General features: G+C 46.8%; 1 protein-coding gene across 1 annotated transcript; it reads right to left on the reverse strand.

The window, feature by feature from the left end:
• Nucleotides 1-2079: 2079 nt before the first annotated feature.
• IRF2BP2 (interferon regulatory factor 2 binding protein 2) lies at nucleotides 2080-10412 on the reverse strand. The gene is made up of 2 exons (XM_081856458.1): nucleotides 7792-10412; nucleotides 2080-6949 (listed from the first exon to the last, which is right to left on the reverse strand). Exons 1-2 carry the CDS (start codon nucleotides 8855-8857, stop codon nucleotides 6243-6245), a joined length of 1773 nt encoding a protein of 590 aa, XP_081712584.1. The 5' UTR covers nucleotides 8858-10412; the 3' UTR covers nucleotides 2080-6242.
• Between the last annotated feature and the right edge of the window lie 2505 nt (nucleotides 10413-12917).

Raw genomic sequence — 12917 nt, forward strand, 5'->3', positions numbered from 1 at the left:
TGCTGCCCTTGAGATTAAAAGGATTCCCCATCCCTGCTATAAAAAGTTCCAGATTCAATGTCTTGTGGCTCCAGTTAAATGGTCAAGTAGCAGACAATGGGGAAGATCTCCTGCCTGAGACCCTGGGGAGCTGCAGCCAGCAGAGAGTAAATAATACTGAGTTAGATGTACTAATGATCTGACTCACTCTAAGGCAGATTCATCTGAGTTGATTATTTTTTAGACAAAAAACATAGCTGGTTGTTGTTGAATTACTAGGCAGAGTCCCTACACCCTGTTATTCCCACTACCTCCCAACCTGCAAAATTCATAATTGCTGATTGTCAGCAGCACTGTGGGATTAGGAAAACTTCCCTCTTGTTTCTTATTTTTATTTCAGATGCATCTCCTTAAAGGAGGATGGCTTCCCCCACCACTGTGCTTAAGGGAGAGCATTACAAGACAAATCCTCAGTTTTATGCCACACTCTTAACTTTCCATGGCACAAGCAGATTGCAGTCCTTGAAGTATTTTTAATTGAAAGCATTTGAACTTTATGCCGCATAAATGTGTCTAGGACTAGGTGGTTGGGGAAGCCCAGATTCTCTTTGTGTTGGTAGTCTTACCCAAAATGTACACAAGTAAATTCCAGTTTTCAAAAGGATGTATTTCTATGTATAATTTGCAGCCCAGGCATTCTAAGATAAATTGGATTTGCAGTCAGAAGGTGCGTAACTGAAATTGTAAAGCCAAGAATATGCTTAGCATACGCTTTGCTTTACACTCCAATTCACATATCACTACATGGGTGGGGGAGGTAGGAATATGCCTTCCTGAAGTAATCTACACTGCTATCAAATCTGCCATATGAGCTTGTAAATTCAATTGGACAGAGGACTTGTTTCTGGCAAATTGTTTTCAGGATTGGGGTGCCATGCTGCAGGCCCCAAACCATTTCCAGTTTCTGTAGTAATAGCTGCACTGAATCCAGCAAGACTTGCTTCTACAGAAATGTGCATAAGATAGAACTTTAAGTGGGTGAAGGACTGGATTTTAAATTGTGTGAAAGCCTTAGAAAAGTAGTTATAAATTTATAAATGTGACACTGATTATTTATGGTCCCCCCCCCCCAAGTGCAGTAAAACTGTATAAGCATTGTGGTAATTTAAAACGAGGAGAAATATATATATTTTAAAACACATTGCTCGTTCAACTTGTTGCATGATATTAAAGTGTCACTTATTGGTTGGGAATTTGTTCAAGATAAAAAATATCATGATAAAAACAAATGCTTTATCAGGATTTCTGATGACAACAGCTTAACCAAAGGCAGTCAATGAGTTAATAGTGCAAGTGTCCCAGCTCCAGTCTGGAATGATGAAACGGATAAATATGTATTCCATTCATCTGTTAGAATAGCCTGACCTTGGTCTATGACTGAGGAAAGGCGTGTCCTCTCAATCTGCAGTTCTTGAACAAAGGCAAGCAAATGAGGGTGACTCAGGATTTCGTGTGGCCTAGATGCAGCGAATGTTTTCTGAATGATTACACATCTACACTCAAGAATTAGGAAAAGAAACCTATTACCCTTTACCAAGTAAAACTATTTTATAAGCTGCCTGCAGGATTTTTTCTCTATCTCTAAATAACCTTGTCCATTAGCAAGAAGAGTTTGAAAAACATCTGACTTCCCTGGTCAGTAACCTGTAACAGTAGATTTGATAAAAATCAAGGGCACTTTTATATGTAACGGTAAGAAGAGTTTCTTTTACAGCCACCTTTATTTTGTAATCTCAGATACAGGTAGGTCTACTAAGAGTGGGTAATAATGGGCCATTCAATTCACCCCACTGCTTTCATACACCTCCTAGCTATTTATTAGAACTCTCATCTGCTAATGTCTTTAAAAAAAAAAAAAAACTAGAGTTGCAGTCTTTGGCAGGAGCAAGCTTTAAATAAACTACTTTTCAAATCTTTCCATGCATGCAGTCCTAAATAGTCGCACCACAGAAGCAATCGCATTGAAATTAATGGGCCATCCTTTCCACATAAATGCAATTGGTTAAAGTTTTTTTAAAAAATAATCGGCTTATACCTGTATCACTTTTTACCATTTAATTATTTATAGCATTGCATATACACCATCAGCCAAAGAATATCATGTAACTGTAAACTGGAACTTTTCAGTTCAGTCTGAAGTGCAGGAGCCCTTGAATTTTTAAAACAAATTTAGTCCCACTGAAGTCATTGGCTTAAAAACACATTTTGACTGGGCTATTTGTGTAAACTAACTTTAGCTGAACTCATTCCCCCCCTTTAACAGTGCCACTTTTAGTGTTAAGCAACTTGCAACCCCTTATACCTCTGCAGAGTATTGTATTTGGTGCTCATGCAGAATTCCTATTTAAATAATTAAATTATATATTATATTAAAATATCCAGTTCTTATAAAACTAAGAATAATATATCATAATCATACCTTAGCCTTTCCCAATATTGCGCATAACCAGTAACGTTTCAAATAATAGTTTTTCTACTTGGTACTTGTTTTGATTGGGAGCATCTAGGATGCATCTGTGCAGTAGTTCATGGTTCTCCACACCACATTATTGCTAGGAGAAAGTAAAGTACCCCAATGCTATATATATTTAGCCAGCATTTCAGTGCTAAACTTATTTATTTGGACTGAATTCAAGGAAAGATTCTTCCACTTGCATATACTTAGGATAGTTGTTTGCCACCAGCCTTGTTTGTTATTTATATTAGGGTTTAACACCTCCAGCTAAAAAAACCTTTTGCAAAGCTGCAAGGTAGACAGTGAAATCACCTGCCCTCAATGACTCTCTCATGTCAGCAGAACACTGTGTCTGTTCTTCTTGGTAGTAAGGTGAGAAGGATTTGGCCCTAGTACAGAGAAAATTTCCCAGGATCCTGTTACCATAAAAAGCCATTGGGAGAACCCTCCCAAATAAACCTCTTCCTAAATGTGATTTCACAAGATACATAGCTCAAGGCTTCATAGACCACCATACAATTGCTGAGCTTCTTTCTACTTTTTTGTCAGGAGGATGGTCAGCTCTCCTGAGAAAAAAAATAGTACACTTACAGTTACGCTGCTGTACTGATCTTAGCCTAGGTTCTGTTTTTATGTCTAGCAAAAGAGAGCAATCTGTTAAAAATCCACTTGATTTGGCTACTATGCACCTCAGTAGCTGCAGTATGTTTTTTAAAAAATGAAAAGGGCAACAAAAACTCGCAGAAAGTGTTTAAAGCTCCTAGTTTCATTTTATTCAATGCAAAAGATAAAAAATAATAGGAAAAAATAGTAATGTGTTAGTTTAGTAACTATAAACAATGAAAGCATAGTGCAGGTGATATTTCAATAAAAGTAACTTAAAAGTGTAAATGAAGGTGAGATTTTGACAATCACACTCTCCATTAAAACAACATTTTGCTTTATTGCTATACAAATTATCACCATTAAAAACTTCAAAAAAGTAAGGGTGCAAAGCCTGACTCCATTGAAATTAATGACTCGGTTCACATTAGCTGCAATGGAATCAAGGTTTGCATTATTATCAGAGATTAATGGTAGTACTGTTGCAGCTAAAGCACTTAAAAAAAAACGTTGTAGCCAAGAAAACATATAGTAAATATAATGTGATCCACTGTGGTGATGTCATAAACTTGTCAGGAAACAAACTAAAATTACAATAGGCCCAATTGATCCAAAAATCATGTACTAGTTTATGACGTTTCTGTATTATGAATTTATAATGCATGTTAGAACCGGTCACCTTAACAGGTTTGGAAGGAGTTGACTGAACAGGTGGAGAGCTTTGAAATGTGTTCCAGCTGTCATCATGTGGTATGACAAGGCCTAAACTTTCCCACTATTTAAACTACTTTAAAGAACATACAGTGATATTACTGGGCTACAATATATGAAGACACTTATTCAGGATATAAGTGTAGTAAAAGAGCTTTTGTTGGAGATCTAGATCAAATGCCTTTCAATACCTTGACATGCCTGAATAGTCTTAGCAAGAAAAAAGTTACTATCATCCCCACTTCAAGTTAAGAAGCTCAAATCTGAACTACATGCCAAGACATCACAACAAACTTTCCAGGAAAATTTTGGTATGGATATTCTCTTACCTAGAATGCAGTTTCTCCATACAAATTGGTATAATACATGAGGTATCATGTCAAAGAGATTCTTAAGAACTTGTTACCATCTATCAATTCAAAATCCAATTTTTAATAAAGTGCCTAAATACATATTTCCACAGACTATAGTGGTTCCAAAGAATCCTTTACAGTTGTATATATGTGCGTTTTTTCCCCTCTCGAACTGTCTAAACATGTGTTTACATAAGACACCAGTCTGCACTATATGTATTTCTATCATTTTAAAGAGCATTGAATTGGTTTATCATGCAAATCTTGTTATTTAATTTACACTGACCTGTAATATGGAACACAATGCTAGTGGGTGTACTTAAAACACTTCAAAAAAGAAAGGTTACTGTGCCTGTGCAGTTTGGATTTCCAAATGTCATGACCTTTTAAAAAAAGAAGCCTACCAAAATCTATTCTGCATTCAATAGCAGTCTGAACATTAACACATAAGAACAGTCTGACCCAACAGCATCAAAAACTGTTAAACCTAGTTGAACAGATTCTCTCAACATCAAAATGTATAGTGTTATTTGCCACAGAGATGGGGACCGTATAACCATCTTTCTGCTTCAAACAAGTCTATGTGACATATTATAAACACTTAGCACAAGGGCTTGCACAGCAGTGTTGCTAACACAACTGTAAACAGCACAGAATCACTACAGTAAGGCTTAACTATTTCTAGTAACTGATGATTTATTGATTAAAAATGTTGCTGTCTGATGCAAAAAAAAAAAAAAAGTGTGATCAAAATAATAATTTTACAAAAGAATTCTTGAAAGTAGTCTAAAAGGCAAGAAACTGGAGTTGATTTAAATCCCAAGCTGTTCCATTTAGATGAGAATTAGTTCTCTCCAACACACGTATTATGAAATTTCAGGTAGAATTTTTCACTAATCTCTATGCTGCCATAATAGGCAAGCCAGGTAAAAGCCTCATATGCTGCTGTTATTACCATACTGTTATCTGCCACAACCTGGCAACATGTCAGCAATAGTAACAATCACAACATTATCATACTTGATAAGCAAGATCAAAGCCCACCTGCACTATATTAAGTAAATAAAAAATAAAAAAAATCTGCTTCAGAGTTTTCCACATGAACATGGAGGAAGTGGTGATGTTAAATGGTGCTGAAAAGGTATGGATTTGGTTATTTTAAAAATGGCAGTGCTATTCTGTCTGCACCAATGCACGGTTAGACAATAAACTAACTTATCACAAAAATTCTGCAGGAACATTACATAATTGAATAAATGCAGTTTTGCAATCTTACAACCAACCTCTTGAACCGTGGTCAACTCTGCCTTTAAGAAAAAAACAAACTCCCCAATTCCTAATGCAACAGCGCCTCACTTAGCATAATGCTCTGAAGGCAACTTCCTTATGGAAACAAAACTACTTGAAGAATCTGGCCATTTTTGCAGCAGTAGCAGCAGTAGCAGCAGCAAGGGAATGATGTTTCCAAATGAAACCCCTTGTGCTTTCTCACCTGTCTTTGGACTGGACTGAGTGGCATTCCCACTTTAATCCCATGAACACCTTTAATGCCATGTTATCTCTAAAACCTGCATGCCTCCAGCATGTATTAGTGAGGGCAAAAAATAAGGAACCACCAACAGTAAGGCGTTCTTTACAATGTCAGATGTATTTGGCATTTTAAAAAAAGAACAAAAAAAAGGAGAGGAAGAAAAAGAAGAAGAAAAAACAAGTGCATACAAACACAGCTAGAAGCATTTCTGGTTTGCCAAGTGCTCTCTAAAAAAAGCAGCGCAAGTCACAGCCTACACTGAAAACAGTAACTCACCAAGGAAGCACAACAAATAATTGCTATAACAAAAAAAGAAGGGGAAAAAGTACATTAAGTACATACCTTTCGTCTTCAAAAAAATATAGAAACACAATGTATTCAAAAAAAGAAATCAAAATTATACAGCCATGTTTTATGAAGTCTACATTTCCCTTGTCTTGGAGATATATATATATATATATAATATATATATAGATATTTATAGGTATTTATAGATATATACAATTCAGTTTTATGTTAAGGTTGACGTTGCATTGAGAAACTGGGAAAGTCAAGAGTCCCTCTCCTTTTTCACTTTCACATCTCCTGCAAGAATGGTTGCAATCTCGCCCTGCATGAAGGCCCAAGGGACATTGGAGCCCACCAGAGGGCATTTCTCCCCACTGGGACAATAGACCTCCCCACTAGCTCCTTGCTGTTTGATGCTCTGTCTGGAGCAAGGGAAGCAAAATTTGTGGGATGGGACGGAGGGGCACTGCACAAAGTGGGTGTCTTCCAGGCGCTCGTGACACAGGGTGCAGCACAGGGGGACGCTAGCGGCCAGCGAAGAGTCTGGGAGGCTGGCGGGGTGCACAGGCTCCATCCCTCCGGCATTTGCCCCTTGGCTCTGCACCTCCCTGGTTGGCCTTCTTTGGTTCATAGGGGATGGCGAGGGCGGGCTACTGCTATTCCTCCTGGTGGTGGAGTGGACCTGGTTGGCATCTTTGGAGGCATGGTTCCCCCCAGCATTGTCTGCAACTAAAATGAGCGCCGCCATTGGGGACTGGCCGTTCTGGACTGCCTCGGGTGGCGTGGTCCGGTTGGAATGAGGCGAAGCGGTTGGCGGCGGCGGGGACATGAAGGACGCAGCTGCCATGGAGATCTTCATCCCTTCTGACGAGGTTGGTAGCCATGACTGCGCCTCGCCATTGATTTTGGGAGGTCCGGCTTCACCTTCAGGCTCTGGAGAAGGCTTTCTCTTCCTCGCAGCCCGGGCCCCTATGGAGCAGATCAGGAGAGGAGATATAGTGTGGCAGAAGCACAGAAAACGTGTGCCAAGCGTCAGGGTCAGGATGCCACACAGCCCGGTCAAGCCAAGAACTTGGGATTCAGGCCAAGTTGCTCGCTGAATTCTAACGGATCAAACCAGCTTAAACCCCCGGTAAATTCAGCTTATCTGGGGCTGTGGATCGGCATGTGAACAAGCCGTGCCAGCGCTTACACTACAGTACATGCTGCATGCATTCAAATGTGCCCACACTGTACCACCCTCCCACGCTGGCTGCCGGCCAAAAGAGCCGCTCGCAGCTTGGTAATCTTCCACTCGCTCCGAGCCCATTCAGGCTCAAGGCAAATCTATGCCCCAGCCGAGCTGCAGCCGTGAGGGGCGCGCGGGATCTGCCGAGCCCAGATAACTCCGGCATCCTCCTTATTTGCACGCCCAAAGCGAGCGCCTCGGAGCATATGCGGAACACATGGCGCCTGGCTCAGGAAAATGTCTGCTGGTGCTCGCAGCAGCCCTGCGCGCCTCAGCTCCCTCGGCGAAAGAATGCGGCCAGGGCAAGGGAGGGGAAACCCTCTGTCAGTGTCTGTCAGCAAAGCGCCCTGACTCATCCATGTTACACCAAGCACGCCGCTGGGGTTTCAGCACCAGGAAGTTGGGCCGAAATGGCGACCCTGGCTCGTCTTTTCCATGAGGGGACGGGGGGGGGGAGAGTGCTTCCCTTCCTTCTCCCTCAGAAACCCACCGCCAGCCCCTCCCCCTGCTCAGGCCAAGAGCGCGCCCCCGCCCGCCCGCCCGCCCGCGCCCCCCCCCCCAGTTCCCCCTCAGCGCAGCTCACCTGACTTCGCCACCGCGCCGTTGCTGTCGTAGCCCAGCAGCCTCCCGCCCGCCATGCCGGGCTCCTTCTTGAACTTGCTCTCGTAGGGCACCGCGTGGCCGCCGTGCTGCAAGGCCAGCAGGGTGTCTCGCACGGTCTTGGGCTTGCCCATCCACTCCTGCTCAGCGCTCGCGGCTGCTGCCGCCGCCGCCGCCGCGCGGCTTTTGCTCTCGGCGCCGAGCTGCTCCAAGTTGTCCGCCGAGCCCCGCGCCTGCTGCTGCTGCTGCTGCTGCTGCTGGCCCTTGTCCTTGCCCTCCAAGTCGCTGGCTCCGCTGCCGCCGCCGCCGCCGCCGCCGCCGCCGCTACTGGAGGACGACGAGGACACCGAGCCGGGCCGCTTGTGCCCCCCGCCTTCCCCGGGCTGCTGCTGGCTCTGCTGCGCTTGCGAGACCGACACCTGCAGCGGGGTGGGCGCTCCGGAGATGGCGGCCAAGGAGGCCGCGGCGGCCGCCGCAGCGCGGCTGTTCATATTGAGGGCGGCGGGCAGGGAAGCTCCGTTCATGAGGGGCACCAGGGTGGGCGCCACGGCGTGGGTCCGCCGCGGGTTGGGGCTCTGGCGGTTGAGCTCCGGCGGCTCCTCGGGCTTGGAGAAGCCGTTGGGCACCAGGATGCCGTTGACCTGCCGGCTGCCCGCTCCGTACTCGGGTCCCAGGCGCGGCGGCCGCTCGGAAGGCGCGGCGGCCGCCAGAGAGTAGCGCTCGTGGGGCTGCGGCGGAGCGCGGGCGGCCGCCTCGGCTGCAGCCACGGCGGCCGAGTGCATCTCCTTGGCGCTGAGCGGCGGCGGCGGCGGCTGCTTGGCGTGCGGCGGCGGCGCAGCCCGGCCTTCCTGGAAGCTGTGCGCCCGCTTGAGCTGCCGAGCCGTGTCGATGACGAACTCCACCCGGTCGGCGCCTTCGTAGTTGACGCAGCCCCTGCAGACGGGCTCGGTGAAATCCCAGATCATGGCCCAGGGCATGCGGGGCAGGTCGCACAAGTAGCACGACTGCCTGCGCGAGGCAGCCGCCACCGCCACCGCCGCCGACGACATGGCCGAGTCCAGGGGCAGCGAGCGCCCCGCGTCTCCTCCCCTGCCTCCTCTTCCCACTGCTGCTCGGCGAGCCACCGGGGAGGCTCTGCGCTCTGCAGCCGCTGCAGCCTCTTGCACCGACAAGTGCCGCTCCAAGACGGGGCGAGGGCGAAAAGCTTCTTCCCGGGCCCCGCAGTCCTAGTCCCGCGGGCTGCAGTCGCTCACCGGGACGCGGCGAGACGCATCGCCCAAACCAGGCGCTCTCCGACCCCCCCAGTACAGCGCGCAGCTCGCTCTGCCCGCGCCGCGCTCTCGCTACTACAGCGCTGCCCGCCGGCTGCCGGCCGCCCAGACACTCGCATTGGGGCGGGGACTCCAGAAGCCGCCGCCGCCGCCGCCGCCGCCGCTGGTGCGCTCTGCTCCAGTGACTCGATTCTTCGACAGTGCCCAGGAGCGCCTGCGTGCTCGGCTCTCCCCCTTCCTCCTCCTGCTGCTCATTGAACTTCTGCCAAGACAACAAGAGCTGCAAGAATAACCAGCTCTCTTCTAGTCAGCACACGGGAGGAAGGGAGGGAGGGGGAGGAGGAGGGAGCGGCAAGGCTTTCGCATGTGAATGGATGCAAAATGGGGAGCTGGGGGCCTTCCTCTTCTCCTGCCTTCTTCTAGGCAAGGCTTCCATGATAGTAATGTTGGCTGGACTCCCCCCTCCCCCAATGCACATTTTGCGTCGTATTATTATGGCACTACTTGTTGTTTCAAACGGGTTTTTTGCATACTGCAATGGCCGCGTTTGGGAATCTAGGTTACCATTTGATCCTTTGGTCTAATTCGAGCTTCGACGTTGACTCTCATCGTGTGACCTTCGGCAAATCGCTCGGGGTCTGATTCTCTAGATTGGAAAGCTCTCCCTTTAGCTCAAACCCCTGATCTTCTCTTGCCTCCTCCCGCCCCCTGTAAAAAGGCTTAATTATAGTACACGAGTTACAGGAAGGGATATTGTGAGAGGATTATGAGTGAATCTTTCGGAGAGCAGCCACTCCCTTCAGTTGCATCAGGAATTATTTATTTTTTAAAAGCCTTGTGCAGATTTACTGGGAAGTAAATCCGAGGGGAATTTTTTTCCAACACCACTCAGATCGCAAACATATTTACACTGCAATCCTAGAAATATCTACTCAGAAGTAAGCGCCACTGCATTCACCATCTCTGGTAATTGTGAATAAGATGGTAGCCTTACCTGGGAGTAAGTCCTACTAAATTCCAAGAAGGGTAGGCTCGAGCATGCCTACAGAGTACCACTAAGAACGCATAGAATCAGACAACCTGAGGCTACGATCCCAAGTATACTAACTTGACAGTGAGAACCATTGAAATAATTTTATTTACTTGCCATATAAATGTAATTTCAATTAAGACGTATGAATGCTTTTCCAAAGTCGCTTTCTTACGGTTAAGACTGCAACCTGACCTAGTCATCCATGTACAATTTGCCAGCGCAACCCTATGTGTTTACTCGGAAGTAAAGTCCCACTGATTTCAACGAGTCTTGTTCCCAAGTAAGTGCAGAGGATCGATGCATGTGTTCTATTTGGAATTAGCAGCAAGTGCAAACAAGGCATAGGAATAAATAAATCCCTTGCGCCAGAGAAACCCCACTGGGGCACGAGAAACCTGCGAGGGGGCGACGGTTTCTAGTACTGCAACGCAAGCAATATTCTCAAAGCTCATAAATCTATTATGCTTCATCACTGCTTTGGCTACGCTTGCTGGTAGCAAAGTTCATTATGAATTCATCTCTTAAAAAAAATGAAAAAGCAATTTCTTTCCGAAATGGGGACATCCCGTTTTCTTTCCTGGTATTTTTAACCATGAAACAGGAGCAGTGTGTGCTGCGCAGATGGTAGAGGTAGAGCGCGTGCACCCGCACCTCTCCGTGTAACATTTTCCAAACAATTGCTTCCTTCCCACCCCGCGTAACCTTCAGATATTCTTCTTCCTTCTTCCACGAACAGCTCATCCGGTATTTGCATACGAATAATAACCCAAAAATAAAAACCCCAAACGAAACCCGTTTCCCCTGCAGAAAAGGCGTGATCCTACTGTGTGTGTATATGTTAGTGTCACTGTGTGCGCGTATGGGATTGTGCCGAGTAAACAAAGTGGAAGCGTTTCCCTAAAACTCTTGCGTCTAGGTCACCATTCCCACAGTATTGCTGTTGCTGAGTTATGTAGGTTACAAAGGGGAAGGGAGGGAGAAGGGAGCTCTGACGTTCGCATTTTGTTCAAGGGCTTCTGCTACACTCGGCGTGCGCAGCCGCAGTCGGGAGACGTGACTCTATGCCATTGGCACTTGATGCCTTGTTAACGAAATGCACATTCCAGGGACGGAGAAAGACTTACAGGCAGCACCGCCGCTGCGCCGTCACAGCGCTAAGCGCCGCCCTCTCTGCTGCTATTTCTGGGCGATGAGCGCTCCCTTCCTCCCAGGCTTAACTTTTTACTTAAGGTAGTATGAAAACCTCCTTGCAGGCTACTGTGGAGGACGGGTGCAAAATGGCGAAATGTGCTGCGCCTTTCTCCCCTAGGTCTTGCACGCCTTTGCTGCTGCTGCCGCTTTTTAATCGAGGCGCAGCGCTCGTCTTTCATTCAGACTTCGCTGGGTTGTGTGAGAACGATTTGGCATTGCAGATCCGAGTGCTACAACCTGGCCAGCTTGCACATTTTTGTTGCTGTTGCTGCTGCCGCCGCCGCCGCCATAAGACCGATTTCTCCCTGCTGCAGTAGCAGCAGCAGCAACAACAACAGCAGTTCTTCGTACCCTAAGCCTGCTTTACGGTTATAGACCCTCCTGGCGCGTGAGCCGATTAGCAACTGCAGTTCAGCCCGCGCTGGCCTTCAGGCTGAATTTGCAGTATTTCGCTATAAACTCTTCCGCCATCCGCAAACTCAGTTACATGAGCTGTCAACTTTCCGACCGCCTTTCTTTTTCTTTTTTGCAAACACGCCCCGGGCAGATTATTTCTTTTAAAACCAAACTCATTTGAACTGGAATGAGCTGGTTGTGAGTTGGAAGAGCAGAGTGTAGATTATTATCTTTACAACTGGATTGGCAAAGCGAGGGGGAGAGGAATCTTGCTGACGCTTCTGCTGTGTTGCTATTGAAAATGCAGTTACTGTTTGAACAGCTTTTCCTAATGAAGCGGAAGGGTTTGTTTGGCTTCCCACCCACCCACCCACCCACCCCGAGCAAACCACCCTCGGTTTTATTGACCTCGTTAGATCACACTAATAAACCTGTTCCGAAATATCGTGGAAGGCATTTAATCCCGAGTCAACACGTTCCGTGTCGTTTTTCACAATCATTTATATATGGCAGGACTCCCGTGGGGATTTCCAGAGTCGATGCTGTCGATGCGTTTTCAAGGGCTGCCAGCCAATCCCATCAGCACACAAACCAGTGCAGTGGGGTTGCTGAACCGAACCGAGCACACGCCGACTTGTGCAAAAGAGATGGTGCAAAGCCCCCCCCCCTTCCCACAAGCAATTCTCTTCCCTGTTAAACTGGAGGAGACTGCAGCCGGTGATACGTTAAGAGAAATTCGATCCCCCGCCCCGCCCGTGCAATGAGGGGTTAATGGTTTCCTGCCCTCTGATGCCTCCCCAGCGAGGCTAGATGAAACGTAAACATTGCCCTTCCTTCTTCGCCTAGTTATGCTTCCCCGCACAGCTCTGAGCCAGTCATCTACGCCCACTCCCGCTCCTTCCCCTCCGTGGCCCCGTCAAACAATGCGATCGTTGTCCAACCTCATAAAACAGCCTTGCAGGATCATTTTGTGTGTGTGTGTGTGTGTGCGCGCGCGCGCGCGCACGAAATGAAATCGGCACATGTATATAATATTTACATTTGTGCGGGCGCTGTTTAACCAGGGAAGCCGGGATCTCCCTGAGAAATGTATTTCTTTTCACAATGGACGGCCATCAGTACCGTCTGGAATTTCTCTGAAAAGAAATGGCAACTGCGGCACCGCCTCCCTCCCCACCTCCGCTTCATTTTTTTTGTTTGGACAGGCAAGAGTTAACG

This window comes from Podarcis erhardii (genome assembly GCF_964252035.2).
Source record: "Podarcis erhardii genome assembly, chromosome: 3".
Lineage (NCBI taxonomy): Eukaryota > Metazoa > Chordata > Lepidosauria > Squamata > Lacertidae > Podarcis > Podarcis erhardii.

Excerpts from the sequence above, each read along its gene's own strand:
- IRF2BP2 (XM_081856458.1), bottom strand. The coding sequence starts at position 8,857 with ATGTCGTCGGCGGCGGTGGCGGTGGCGGCTGCCTCGCGCAGGCAGTCG. Across the intron at positions 6,950-7,791 it reads CGGCGCGGTGGCGAAGTCAG|GGGCCCGGGCTGCGAGGAAG; the intron begins GTGAGCTGCGCT and ends TCTGCTCCATAG.